The following is a 14,340-nucleotide window of genomic DNA, read 5'->3' as shown; positions in this document are numbered from 1 at the left end:
CGGGTTCGTGCCCCAGTCCGGGAAGATCCCACATGCCGTGGAGCGGCTGGGCCCATGAGCCATGGCCGTGGAGCCTGTGCATCCGGAGCCTGTGCTCCACAGCGGGAGAGGCCACAACAGTGAGAGGCCCACATAACGCAAAAAAAAACCCAAAAAACAAAACAAAATAAAAAATGGGTAGAAGACCTGAATAGATTTTTTTTTCCCAAGGAAGACATACAGATGGCCAACAGACATATGAAAAGATGCTGAACATCACTCATTATCAGGGAAGTGCAAATCAAAACTATGGTGAGATATCAGTACCCATCTCTCAGAATCGCTATTATCAAAAAGTCCACAAATAAAAAGTGTTGGCAAGGATTTGCAAAAAAATGAACCCTCATGCACTGAACAGCCACTATGGAAAACAGTATGGAACTTTTCAAATAATTAAAAATAGAACTACCATATGATCCAGCAGTTCCACTTCTGGGTATTTATCTGAAGAAAACAAAAACACTAATTTGAAAAGGTATATGCACCCCTATATTCATTGCAACATTATTTACATTAACTAAGATATGGAAGCAACCTAAGTGTACATCAGTAGATGAATGGATAAAGAAGATGTGCTATAAATATACAATGAAATATTATTTAGTCCTAAAAAATGAAATCTTGCCATCTGTGAAAACATCAGTGGACATAGAGGGTATTATGCTGAGTGAAATAAGTCAGAGAGAGAAAGACAAATATTGTACTATATGATTTCACTTATGTGTGGAATCTAAAACAACAAATGAATAAACATAACAAAACAGACTCATCAGCACAGAGAACAAATGGGTAGTTGGTGGAGGGGAGGAAGGAAGGGGAATGAAAAGGAAAAAAGGGTAACCATGTGAGGCAATGAATGCTAATTAGCTTGATTTTGGTGATCATTTCACAAAATATATTTATCTGAAAGCATCACATTTGACACCTTAAGTATATACAATTTTTGCCAGTTATACCTCAATAAAGCTGGAAAAACATTTGAAAAGGAGACATAACAACAAAATGTTAACTGTAAAACAATCCTGATTTGATTAGCTCAATTATAAAAACAGTAATAATAATATGACTTTTTATCTCATTATGAAACAATGAATGTGGAGTAGATGATAGGTGATACCAAGAGGCTGTTATTACTCTTGTGTGATACTGACATTGTGGTTATACATGAAAACTCTTATTTTCATCAGAGAAGCATTCTAGATAACATAGGTTTTATGACTTGAGTCAAGCATGTTGGCACCAAAAGCAAAGGCTGTAGAGAAATAAACAGGAGGATAGAAATATTGTGATGCCTGTTGTATCTGGGTGATGACTATATAGGACACATTATATCATTTTCTCTTGTTTTGTGTGAGTTTGCAAATTTTTGTGATAAAAACTGGTTTTTAAAGATGTAGATAAAAAGTTTGAAGACACGGAGATGGAAATTAAATCCAATGTTGTGTGGTTGTACTAAGTCTATGTCTGACCAAATGTCTCCATGAGAGCACGTATCAAGCATCACTTAAATGTAAAAGAAATGCCCCATTCCTTTTTTTGTAAAATAGTTTTATTGAGATTTAATTTACCAACCATAAGCTTCACTCATTTTAAGTATACAATTCAATGATTTTAGTAAATACATAGAGATATAATCTAATATTAGAACATTATTTTCTACCCAAAAAGATCCCTGCTGCCCATTTGCAGTAAATTCCAATTCCAGCTCTGGGAAATTACTAATCTACTATCTGTCTCTACTGATTTTCATTTTCTGCATATTTCATTTAAGTCAAATCCTGCAGTATATGGCTTTGTATCTGCCTTCTTTCATTTAGCATAATCTTTCGAGGCTTTTTCATGTTGTAACACATGTCAGTGTTTCACTCTTTTGTATTGCCGAATAGTATGTATGTATATTCACATTTTCTTTATCCATCCACTAAACAATGGTCCTTTGGATTACTTCAGCTTTTTGGCTGTTATGAGTAATCCTGCTATGAACGTTTGTGAACAAGTCTTTGAGTGGACATAGGTTTTCCTTTGTCTAGGGTAGATACCTGGGAGTGGAGCTTTTGGGACCTTACCGTAAACTGAAGTTTGAACATTTTAAGTAGCTACCAAACTGTTTTCCAAAGTGGCTGCACCATTTTACATTCCCATCAACAATGTATGAAGGTTCCAGTTTCTTCTCCACGTCCTCACAAGCCCTTGCTATTGCTTGTGTTTTTTATTATAGCCATCCTAGTGGCTATGAAGTAGTATCTCACTGTGGTTTTAATTTGTATTACCCTAGTGGCTAATGATACTGAGCATCTTTCCATGTGCTTATCAGTTATTTGTATATCTTCTTTAGGGATATAACTGCTTCAACCTTTTGTAAATTCTGAGAAAAAGAAATTTATATGAATAGTGCTTTTTTCTGTTTATATATATATATATATATATATATATATATATATAAAATCTTAAAGATCTGTATCAATAGTTGGAATGATACATAGAAAATGAATTATACACGAGGCCCTACGATTCTGAATGACCACTTTAACTCATATCTAATAGGCTTTTCTTTTCTTCTGCAGACCCAGCGAACTCAGCCCCGTCCATACTGGATGGGTTTGATCATCGCAAAGCCATGGCGGGGCAGCGTGTGGAGTTGCCTTGCAAAGCGCTCGGCCACCCCGAGCCAGATTACCGCTGGCTGAAGGACAACATGCCCCTGGAACTTTCTGGAAGGTTCCAGAAGACCGTGACTGGGCTGCTTATTGAGAATGCACGCCCCTCAGACTCAGGCAGCTATGTGTGTGAAGTGTCCAACAGATATGGAACTGCTAAGGTGATAGGCCGCCTGTACGTGAAACGTAAGTTGGATGGTAACTTGCAGCGGTGATGGTGGAGCTCTTGTTACAAGCCGACCTCTGGGCTTTCTCTGTAGCCCCCACGAATCCTCACAGCAGCCCTGCTGAGACCCACAGTAGCCCCATTTTACAGACGAGGAAATTGAGGCTCCAAATTCTCAAGGTTACACAGCTGGAGAGTTGGGAGCCACAGGATATACTTCCAAGATAACGTTACCTAGCTGTTGAATTCAGAATGGTCAACCTGTCTGCAAGTCAGTGGAGGGAGAGGGGCAGGGTGGTGCTGTCAGCAAAAGCAGTGGTGATCAGATCAAAGCAGTTGTCCTTGGCCTGTTTCCAGATGCTGCTTTAAATTTCTAAATGGGGCTATTATCAGCTCTATAGAGGGCTGTATATAAGGTTGTTATTATCCAAATATTGGACTTGGACTCAATATTATAGATAATTTAGGCCAAGTATGGTAGATATATCTCATCTCTAATTGATTTGTAGTGGCTGATGTGAGGAAGATGTTGAGAAGGACGCCAAAGGTAGACTCGGAAGAAGGAGGGGTGTGATTGCAGGGGGAAGCGCTCTAACCTAGTTGAAAAGCCTTAATTTTGCTCATGCAGAAACCAAATCAAACCAAATCTTGAGTTACTCAAGATCACATGGCCAGAAATGAGTGTCAGAACTCTGGTCAAAATATGTGGCTCTCAGTTGCCAGTATGTTATCATACATATCTGTATACATAAAAATTTGATGAACTGAACTGAGCAAACTGAATACGAGTCTGACATTGAAAAGGGAGGCATTTTCTTACCCTGGCTTTTTTCCAGCCTTATGCCTGTTTATGGAACTGCCTCTTCAGTGTCACCCTGGGTGTAGACAGCTTTAGCACAATACCAGCCCAAGTGAGTACATTTGAAATAAATATCCCAATGACTGCCTGGAATCGGCTGTCCAGACTGAGTCCTGCAAATGTCATTCGAACATGCTTAGGCTAAGATTAGAAAGAAAAGGAGGATAATATCTGCACAGTTATATTTCGATGGCTGAAGACCCTTGTAGATGAAACAATGCAGCATTGGACAGCCAATGAGAATCACTCCAGTATGCAGGCTCAACACCACCTTTCGTGGCTCCCCAGTTTCTGTTGAATAAAGTTTGTATCTTAGGATAGTATGGAAAGCATCTCAAGTAAAGCTGTACGGTCATACTTCTCATAGTTTTTCTTCAAAAAACCCTACTCCTGTGAGATCCAACTTCTTCCTCTTCTCGTGCAAACCTGTTCCTTCCCTAATTGCAAGTCATGCTGTTCCCTCCTCATGTAATGTAAGACGGTCTTCAAGTACCTGAATGTCTAAAACTTCCCATCTTTCTAAGTCTAATGCAGTGCCTCATTCTCAAAACATCCCGTTTCCCTCCTATTTTCTGCTCAAGGCTCAGAGTATTTTATTGCTTTCTCTGTAAAGGCATTTACCACTGTCTACATTTTAAAAGTTACTTGTGGAAAAGTCTTAATTCTGACTGCGCTTGTTTTTATCTTTGTACTCTGCCACGTCTGGAAAAGTTCCAGATATGCCTCTATTGCTCCCATCCTGCCTTCTGACTATTCCCTTTGTTTGGTCTCTCTTCTCCAGGCAGAAAGGATGCTCCTGGCTTCCAAAGTCCGAAACTTCTTCTATTCTATCTTGTCTCTTTTCTTTTGGTGCCCTCTTTTATTTTATGGCTTCAGGTTCCTCCCCTCTGAAAACAGCCCTGAATTTGCATGCTCAACCTCAGCCTCCTTGTTGAGTGTCAGGTGAGCAGCGTGTCTCCCAGTTTTATATCAGATGCTTAGCTGGCACTTCCAAAGAACAGTATCCCAAACTTCTCTCCATCATCTCTCTACCATTTACCAGCCTCTTGTTATTCTAGACATCTTTCAGCCTCAAACCCTCCAAATGCAAACTTTAAGTCCTGGATCCTCTTTAAGACTTTTCTTTCATGTCCAAGTCCTGCCAAGTCCTAGAGATTGTATCTCACCGTGTTTCTCAGCTGTGCTCTCCACCTCCACCCAGTTTTAGATCGAGTTGTTTTGTTTTTTAAATTAATTTTTATTGGAGTAGAGTTGCTTTACAATGCTGTGTTAGTTTCTGCTGTACAGCAAAGTGAATCAGCTATACGTAAATATATATCCCCTCATTTTTTGACTTCCTTCCCATTTAGTTCACCACAGAGCATTGAGTAGAGTTCCCTGTGCTCTACAGTAGGTTCTCATTACTAGATCGAGTTTTAATTGCACCTCAATGAGACATCTGCAATGCCCCTTTGCTGACCAGTTTCCCCACTGTCGTCTGTCCAACACAATATGATCGATGGATTCTCCAAAAAATGTGTTTGTCTATAGCACTTACTTGCTAAAAATTCTAGAAAGCTCTCTTTAGCTCCCTCTGATTTGATTCCAAAATCTGGAGGTCTTTTGTGGTCTTGTCCCAGACTGCCTGTGTAATTTTTCTCCCACTGTTCTCCTTCAGAGCATCCAAACTGATCCAAAACGCTTCCTGAGACCTGGCAGTGCCTCATGCTCTAATTCCTGCAGTTCCCACTCTTTAAGAGGCCCTCTCTTCATCCCAGCTGGCCTCAGTTCTATCCATCCTTGATGTCTGAGGACATTCTATCGATCCTCTTCCACACAGTGTACGTCTCTAATGGACGCTTTGGGTTACTATCTTCCTTCTTGTACTTGTCTTATCCATCTGGAAGACTGAATTTCTTAAAGACTTCACAATGTGGTGACACAAGAAGTCAGTAATAACTGGGGTAAACAACTGGTTTTTGCCATTAACCTGTTGAATGGATTTGGTTAAATTAATTGATCTCTCGGAATAATCGTTTCTTCTCTAAAATGGAGATGATAACACAAAACTTGCAGGACTGTGGGAAGACTGACTTAACTCATGTTCAGAAGATATTTGATAGCTTTATGGCACATACTAGTGGCACCACAAATGTTATTCATGTTTGTCTCACCTGTGAGTTTAACCCCATCCTTGGCATATAGTAGATGTTCAATAAATGCTACGGCATTCAATTGGGTTTGCTGAATGAAAACATAGGAAGTCAAAGATGAGAGTTACCACCTATCCAAAGAAGTTAGCCTCCTTTTAAAGAACAAAACCCCGTTTCATGGTCACGAATCCTAATATCTACCTGCTTTCTTACAGCTGTGTGTTACTGGCCCTGGTTAAGCCACATAGGGGAGGGGAGTGAGTATGTGTGTGTGAGAATGGCCCAGAGCAAACCCATCTGTGCCACGCTGGGAGGCGGCAAATAGGATTTAAATATTCAAATATTTCTGTCCTTGCTGGCAACCAGCACATTGCATTTCTTACTGTCAGTGTGTTAACACTCACACTTACTCAGTGAGAAAGCAATATGACCCATGTCAGTCTATTTGCTATACAGTGAAAGAAGCCCAGAAAAAAAAAAAAAAAAAAAAAAAAAACGAATAGTGATGAGGTGTTCCCTAACAAAATGGTGCACCATGAAATAATACTGAAATAAGAATATATGGAGTGTGTTCTTTTTTAAGGTTCTTTTCTTTTTCTTTTTGCAATGTCATCCCCTACAAAAGCAATAGAAAGATAACAGTCTTAACAAGAAATTTACTTCAACAGAAAATTTGTACACATTATCACTTACAGCAATTGTACATGGTAAATTAACTGTAAAAAAAAAATGTTCTTTCTAAATCCCTCTGCTGCCTTAACTCTTGGAGTATTATAGGTAGAAGGCCTACCTAGTGCTGTTTACAAGTCCCAAATTAAGACTGTATAACTTACATAAAACCTATTAACTTGTCAGCTCAGTTTAATATCTTTGACTACTCAGTGCCCTGTATGAGGAAAAAAACCACCTTGGCATATTGACAAATGGGCAGAAAGTGCTTGCGAAGATGCCTTTGCCTGTCATAAGTCCAGCATGTTGTTGAAATGATCTCTACATGTGTGCTGTTTTTACCTTCTCTTTTTCTCTTCCCCAAAACTCCAGAGCCACTGAAAGCTGCCATCAGCCCCAGGAAAGTTAAAAGCAGCGTGGGCAGCCAGGTGTCCTTGTCCTGCAGTGTGACAGGGAGTGAGGGCCAGGAACTCTCCTGGTACCGAAACGGTGAAGTCGTCAACCCTGGAAAGAATGTCAGGATAACAGGCATCAACCACGAGAACCTTATAATGGATCACATGGTCCGAAGTGACGGGGGCGCGTACCAGTGCTTTGTGCGCAAGGACAAGCTGTCCGCTCAAGACTATGTGCAGGTGGTCCTTGAAGGTCAGTGGGCCCCGTTACAGGGTTCGGCGAAAAAAGAGCCCAAACCCAGAGCCCAAACTCAGGAGCAAGAGTAAAGGGTGAAACACTGCTCTTAACTCACAGTGTTAAGATTTCTGTCTATCTGACCAGCTTATAATTCTACCCTAGTTTTTCAAGCTCAACTGGGCAAATAAAAGAATAAGTTCTGGTGAAATGAACATTGTCTATGGTAGAAGCAACATAAGTAACGTGATTTAACTTAAGGTTAAGTAACATAAACGTTGCCCACTCACGTGTTTAAAGTTACTTGTCAAGGTATAGACCTTAGGGCTTCCCTGGTGGCGCAGTGGTTGAGTGTCCGCCTGCCGATGGAGGGGACACGGGTTCGTGCCCCGGTCCAGGAAGATCCCATGTGCTGCAGAGCGGCTGGACCCGTGAGCCGAGGCTGCTGAGCCTGCGCGTCCGGAGCCTGTGCTCCACAACGGGAGAGGCCACAACAGTGAGAGGCCCGCGTACCGCAAGAAAGAAAAAAAAAAAAAGATATAGACCTTAGAAGCTTGAGATTTATGGTTTGGTTGACAATTCATTGTCCTCTAGACCAGGGTTTCTCAGGAGCGCTTGCTTTGGAAGGCTGCTTTATGCACTGTAGGATGTTGCGCGGCCTCCCCTCACTAGATGCTAACAGCGCCTTCCTCCAGTGTGACAAACAAAAATGTCTCTAGACGTTGCCAGGTGTCCCCTGGAGGGGAAAATAGCTCCCCCAAAATTGATAAGCACAACTATGGAGGCAACATTTAGAGCAACATTTCAATGTGGTACTTGGTGGAGTGAAAAAATGGCTTCTGGTTTGTGGGGTTGTCTATTTGGGTCCATAGAGTCACAGATTTAGGTGAATGGAATTTTGAAGAATTACCTTGTGTTATCATAGTAGGTTTTAGGTATGTTATGTTGTTTTCTTTTCTTAACCGCCTGCTGCCTACTTACATCTTCAAGCTTATCAATCATCCAGGGAAAGAAGCTATTAAGGTAACAGTCAAGCGAGAGACATATGTTTATCACCAGATAATTGAACTAGCTTTTATCTGTGTATTTGCATGTCTTGTTGGAAATTGTGCCTTCTTATATAATTTAAAATTCATCTGTTATCAACTGATTAAAATAACTACATGAGTTTCATATAGCCTAAAGGAGGAAAAAAGAAAATCCATTTATATATGAAAATAAGTTTAAATATCTCTTGATGGTAAGAGGATATGAAACAGGCTTAGAATGACATTCTTATTTTGATTCGAGCATTTCCTTGCAGACAGTGAGCATTTTAAAGCAGAGGCGAAATTAGCTGAAGGCATGGTACTCATATTAAAAGCCTGACACTGTGTTCCACATAATAATTAAGTGCAGACAGTAATCAATTTGCACAGAGCCAGTTTGCTAATGATGATGCCCTGTAGTCCTCACATAGTCACTATTTTTAGATTCTTTGTAGAAAAGGGAGAGATTACCTGTCTAGGGCTGGTTACCTTGGCAACCATCTCCTGTGACGAAGAAAACCTAAAGAGCATATTGATAATCCATAATGATGTTGAAAGAGGTGAGGTTATCAGAGAGTGGCAGCAAGAAAGATTTCAAAGACACTCAGGTCTTACTGGGAAAATAACGTCTGCTTTCATCTCCAAAAAAACCTGTTGCTTGAATAAAAAGAGGGGGCAGAGGAGCACGCTGAGCCTACTTACGGATTTATTTGCTGCATGCCAGGTACCATTTGGGACAAGAAGCTTCACTTTATTTTTTCTCGTCTGAAGGATGATAATGCTAATGTCGCCAAAGTGAGCGGAAATGGAATTACAAATACATTAGCTAGTAACTGCCTTAAAATGGTGTCTAACTAGTATCCTTGTTACGACGTAACCTCCTGTAACAGCTATGGATTAACATGGATTATAAAAACTCACAATACTGTGAACTTAGAATGGCCACTGACATAATGTAGAATCTTGGAATATTTCCTATGAGGACAAAGAAACTGGAAGTTTAAAGAAACTGGAATCTAATAATTATAGGTTCAAGATCAGACCAGAACACCTGGAAAAATGGAATCATAAAGAAGAATAAGAACAAGTCCTATTTCTGGAAATGATGGAGTAGCAGGTATCAGACTAACCTGCAAGAAGGTGAAAATTTTGAACTTTGGGAAAAGCAAAACTGTTTGCAGACACTGGGGAAACACCCAGAAGCAGGCAGAAATAATTTCACCCTTGAAAGAAGGGGAAAATATTAGGTGATTTCTACACTAATACCACATTTCCCCTGAGTATATTTTCCATTGCTGGTGGGATGGGAAGGTGGGGAAACTAGAACACAAAAAGAAATGCAAAAACTACAGTCTTAATGAGATTGAAATGATTTTTTTTGACTTATTCTTTTCAACATTTAAAAAGCTATCAATATACATGTCTATATACATCAAAAATAGTCTTCAAAAGTTAAGGCAAAATAAAGATATTTTCAATAAACAAAAGCTTGAAGAATGTTATGCCAGAAGACCTACCTGCACACCAAGAAATGGTAAATGAAGTCATTCAGGGTGAAGAAAATGACCTAAAATGGAAACTCAGATCTGCAGCATGAGAGTATGAGAAATGACAAATACGTTAGTAAACATTTAGCAAAATTGTTTTCTCTCTTTTAATTTCTTTAAACAGCAATTGACAAATTAAACAACTATGCAATTACCATATTGTGTTATAGAGTTTATAACATAAATAGATAGAATAACACAGTGGACAGAATGTAAATTAAATTCTTTGAAATCATTTGTTTCAACGTTCCTCCATTTCACATGAAGAATGATAATTTTAACTTTTAATAGATGTGATTAAAATTATATGTACATATACATATGTATAAATTTGCATATACACATTAATGTTAATATATGTATAAATATATGAAAATGGAAAGGCAAATATGGAATGAGAGAAAATATTTAACACAGACATGTATAATATATATACACATATGTCTGACAAACATTATATGTAATTTATATGAGATATCTGACATATACACATGTAAAAGTAAACTTGTACAGACTTGTATATGTTTACGTATATACCTTATATCCAATATATATGTATATATTATATATATACTTGTATTCAGTAGACATAAAGAACTCCTACAAATCAATAACAAAGGCAAATAGTCTAACAAAATGGAAAAAAGATTTGAGCAGACATTTTAAGAAAGGAAATACACAAATGGCCAATAAGGACAGGAAAACAACATCACTTCCATGGTATTTGTCAAAAACGCAAAACTTGTATCTAATCACCAGGAAATATCAAACTGAATTTGAGCAACTGGCTACAAAGTAACTTCAAACATGTCAAAGTCAAGAAACGCAACAGAGACTGAGGAATGTTGCATATTAAAAGTGACTAAAGGCAGATTCTAGGTCCATCCACCTCACTACAAATAACTCAATTTTGTTTCTTTTTATGACTGAGTAATATTCCATTGTATATATGTGCCACATCTTCTTTATCCGTTCATCTGTTGATGGGCATTCAGGTTGCTTCCATGTCCTGGCTATTGTAAATAGTGCTGCAATGAACATTATGGTACATGTCTTTTTGAATTATGGTTTTTCTCAGGGTAAGGGCAGGAATAAAGGCATAGACATAGAGAATGGACTTGAGGACGTGGCGGGGAGGGGGAAGCTGGGGTGAAGTGAGAGTAGCATCAACATATACACACTACCAAATGTAAAATAGTTAGCTAATGGTAAGCAGCAGCACAGCACAGCACAGGGAGATCAACTCAGTGCTTTGTGAACACCTAGAGGGGTAGGGTAGGGAGGGCAGGAGGGAGACGCAAGAGGGAGGGGATATGGGGATATATGTATGCATATGGCTGATTCACTTTGTTGTACAACAGAAACTAACACAGTATTGTGAAGCAATTATACTCCAATAAAGATCTATTAAAAAGAGAGAGAGAGAGAGAGACTAAGGAGCCACCACAAATAAATGTAAGGTGTGAAACTGATAGAACTTGGGAAAATAGCTGTAAGAGATGTTATTGGTCAATCGGCAGACTTTGCATTAGATAACAGTACCGTTCCAAAGTTACATTTCCTAATTTTGCTGACTGTCCTGCGGTTATGACAGGTTCCATGAGTGTGTAAAGAGGGCACACTCAAACATGGGTTTGAAGCCAAGAACAGGCAAAAGTAATGCGTGGTGATAGAAATCAGAACGTGATCAGCTGTGGTGGGTGAAGAATGATTGAAAGAACCCCTAGCAACTTTGTGGGGTGATGGAAATGGTTTTTATCTTGATCGTTTTGTGGTTACGCAGGTATATATATTTAACAAAATTCATTCTGTTTGTAAGCTTAAGATCTATACATTTAACTGTACGTAAATTTTATCTAAAAAATAAAAGTGTAACTGAAGAAACCTTTCCTAAATAGATAAAAAAAAAAGACGAGATTTCAGTGCTTAGTGTAAAAATCAGTGAAAAGAAATTCACAGCTAAACACATCCTGACAAATACGTTGAATTGTAAGGTCAAATAAAATAACCTGAACATTCCCAAGCACCAGCAGCTGGTTATGTACAAAGAGTAACCATCAGCATCACATGTAACTTCTCTGTAAATTAAATGTAGAGCATGTTGAAGTCATGTCTGCAGTGTTCTACGGGCAAAAGCGTAGTTCTTTATTTTAATATTATGAAGTTACTTTTGTCATATTTGATAGTAAAAGAAAGATGTTTGCAATCCAAGGACCTTGAAATATGCTACTTATGAATGCATCTGGGCAAAAAAAGAAAGTACTTGAAGGCCTTCTCCAGCCTCAAAACATTGAGTTGGAATGAAGAAGTTTCAGGAATTGGAATGAAGATTCAGGAATTTGCAAATGAAAAGATGGTAGAAGGCTCTAGGGAAGCAACCCAGCTCAGGCCACAGAAATAGGCTTCAGGGTTTTGTGGTGATGAATAACTCTTTCTTCAGGGATATTTGAAAATGTTAACACTTACCCTTCTGTGATGGAATTGCAAGACAGCTTCAGTTTTATTTCCAGTTTTTCTTTTGTTAATATATACTTTCAAATTTTTCAGCAATGAATACATATAATTATTATAATTAAAATTAAAAACTAAATAAAAATCTGTTAATCATTATCTTTCACTATGGTTAAACCCTTGAAATTAGCACCACAAAATTTTTTTTTTTAATATCTCCTGCAGCAAGGTTTATTACCAGACTCAGAAATCCTGTTGTATGTGATCACAAGCATGTCAAAATGACCTATCTACACCTAGAAAAAAAAAGTGTCACTATGTTGATTTATAGTGCCTGCGGCTGGTAGACCCACTGGTAACTTTTCCTTCTTTTGACTTTCATACATTTTTCTCTCTTTCTTTTCTTTAAAGGAAGCCCATATATATATATATATATATGCGTGTATATATATATATATATATATATATATAAAGAAACATGTATTTGTGATTACTACCATATAACATGAGGCAGATAATCAATATCTTTAACAGAAAATAATGGAATGTGAAAATTTGATCTTTGTCAAAAATAATGGAAATTGCTATGGAAACTTTCCTTAAGATTAAGCTCCTTGTTTGCCTGGGACAGTCTTGAGTTGTGCCTGTTCTCCTCGTATCTGTTTTTTTTTTTTGTTTCTGTTTTTTGCGGTACGCGGGCCTCTCACTGTTGTGGCCTCTCCCGTTGCGGAGCGCAGGCTCCGGGCGCGCAGGCTCAGCGGCCATGGCTCACGGGCCCAGCCGCTCCGCGGCATGTGGGATCTTCCCGGACCGGGGCACGAACCCGTGTCCCCTGCATCGGCAGGCGGGCTCTCAACCACTGCGCCACCAGGGAAGCCCTCCTGGTATCTGTTTGATTCTCAAAAGTATTCCAGGTTAGATGATAGATTAATGGCCACCCTACTTAAGATACTTATGGAATCTAAAATATGACATAAATGAACTTATCTGTGAAACAGAAACAGACTCACAGACTTAGAGAACAGACCTGTGGTTGCCGAGGGGGAGGGGGCTGGGGGGAGGATGTATTGGGAGTTTGGGGTTAGCAGATGCCCACTATTATATAGAGAATGGATAAACATTACGGTCCTACTATAGAGCACAGGGAACTATATTAAGTATCTTGTGATAAACCATAATGGAAAAGAATATGAAAATGAACCTATATATGTGTATAACTGAATAACTTTGCCTACAGCAGAAATTAACACATTATAAATCAACTATACTTCAATAAAATAAATTTTAAAAAAAGAAAGAAAGAAAAGATACTTATGGAGATATTTAATAATACTGAAAGGGTCAAATTTATTTAGCTTCTACCATTATCAAGGCCTTCATGAAAATTCACGTGCAGTTATTTGTCATTCAAACTATAAAACATGATTTCTTAGGAGAAAATTATAAAGATGAGATAATCAATCTCTTAGTTTCTTTTTCCTCTAAACAGTTCCCCAGTTGAGGGACTTCCCTGGTGGTCCAGTGGTAAAGAATCCACCTTCCAATGCAGGGGGACGTGGGTTCGATCCCTGGTCGGGGAACTAAGATCCCACATGCCATGGGGCAACTAAGCCCGTGTGCCACAACTACTGAGCCTGTGCGCCACAACTAGAGAGAAGCCCGCACACCGCAGTGAAAGATCCTGCGTGCTGCAACTAAGACCCGAAGCAGCCAAAAAATAAATAAATTTCAAAAAATAAATAAAAAACGATTCCTCACTTGAGCGATCCCTAATTAACTTGGGGGAAGTAGAAAGCTAAAGCGACCATTGGAAGTGTGTGGGTTTCGTCTATCTTTATAACTTTGGGTGGGGATATACCAGTTTTGAATTATAAACTTCTTGGGAGATGACATTTTTTACCATGAACATCTGAGTTGCATTATCATTCTTGTTATGACTTCATCAAGAAATATATAAGAAAATTATTAAAGCTTGCTAATGCTGTGTTTACTTATTTGGAAAATGAAATTTTGTCCTGATTGGAACTTAGCTTTATCAATAAAACCAGACTTTTGAGTCATGTCTGAGAAGCAGTACATGCACATCCTAATCATTAAATAGAAGTACTTGGAAGTTGTTTAACTATTTGTATGTGCCACTTCCTTCCGTGATTTGTCTTCCT

General features: G+C 38.7%; 1 protein-coding gene across 2 annotated transcripts in view; it reads left to right on the top strand.

The window, feature by feature from the left end:
* The window catches only part of DSCAM (DS cell adhesion molecule), a gene marked incomplete at both ends in the record, with an annotated part of 752,893 nt that overhangs the window by 423,366 nt on the left and 315,187 nt on the right, over nt 1-14,340 (top strand). For both annotated transcript variants that reach the window (XM_082655382.1, XM_082655383.1), the window contains 2 exons: nt 2,604-2,882; nt 6,895-7,170. In XM_082655382.1, coding sequence (XP_082511508.1) covers nt 2,604-2,882; nt 6,895-7,170 — 555 coding nt within the window. The remainder of the gene's footprint in view (nt 1-2,603; nt 2,883-6,894; nt 7,171-14,340) is intronic.

This window comes from Grampus griseus (genome assembly GCF_964374135.1).
Source record: "Grampus griseus genome assembly, chromosome: 5".
Lineage (NCBI taxonomy): Eukaryota > Metazoa > Chordata > Mammalia > Artiodactyla > Delphinidae > Grampus > Grampus griseus.
The sequence above is the reverse complement of the archived record's forward strand: the minus strand, read 5'-3'. Positions and strand labels throughout refer to the sequence as shown.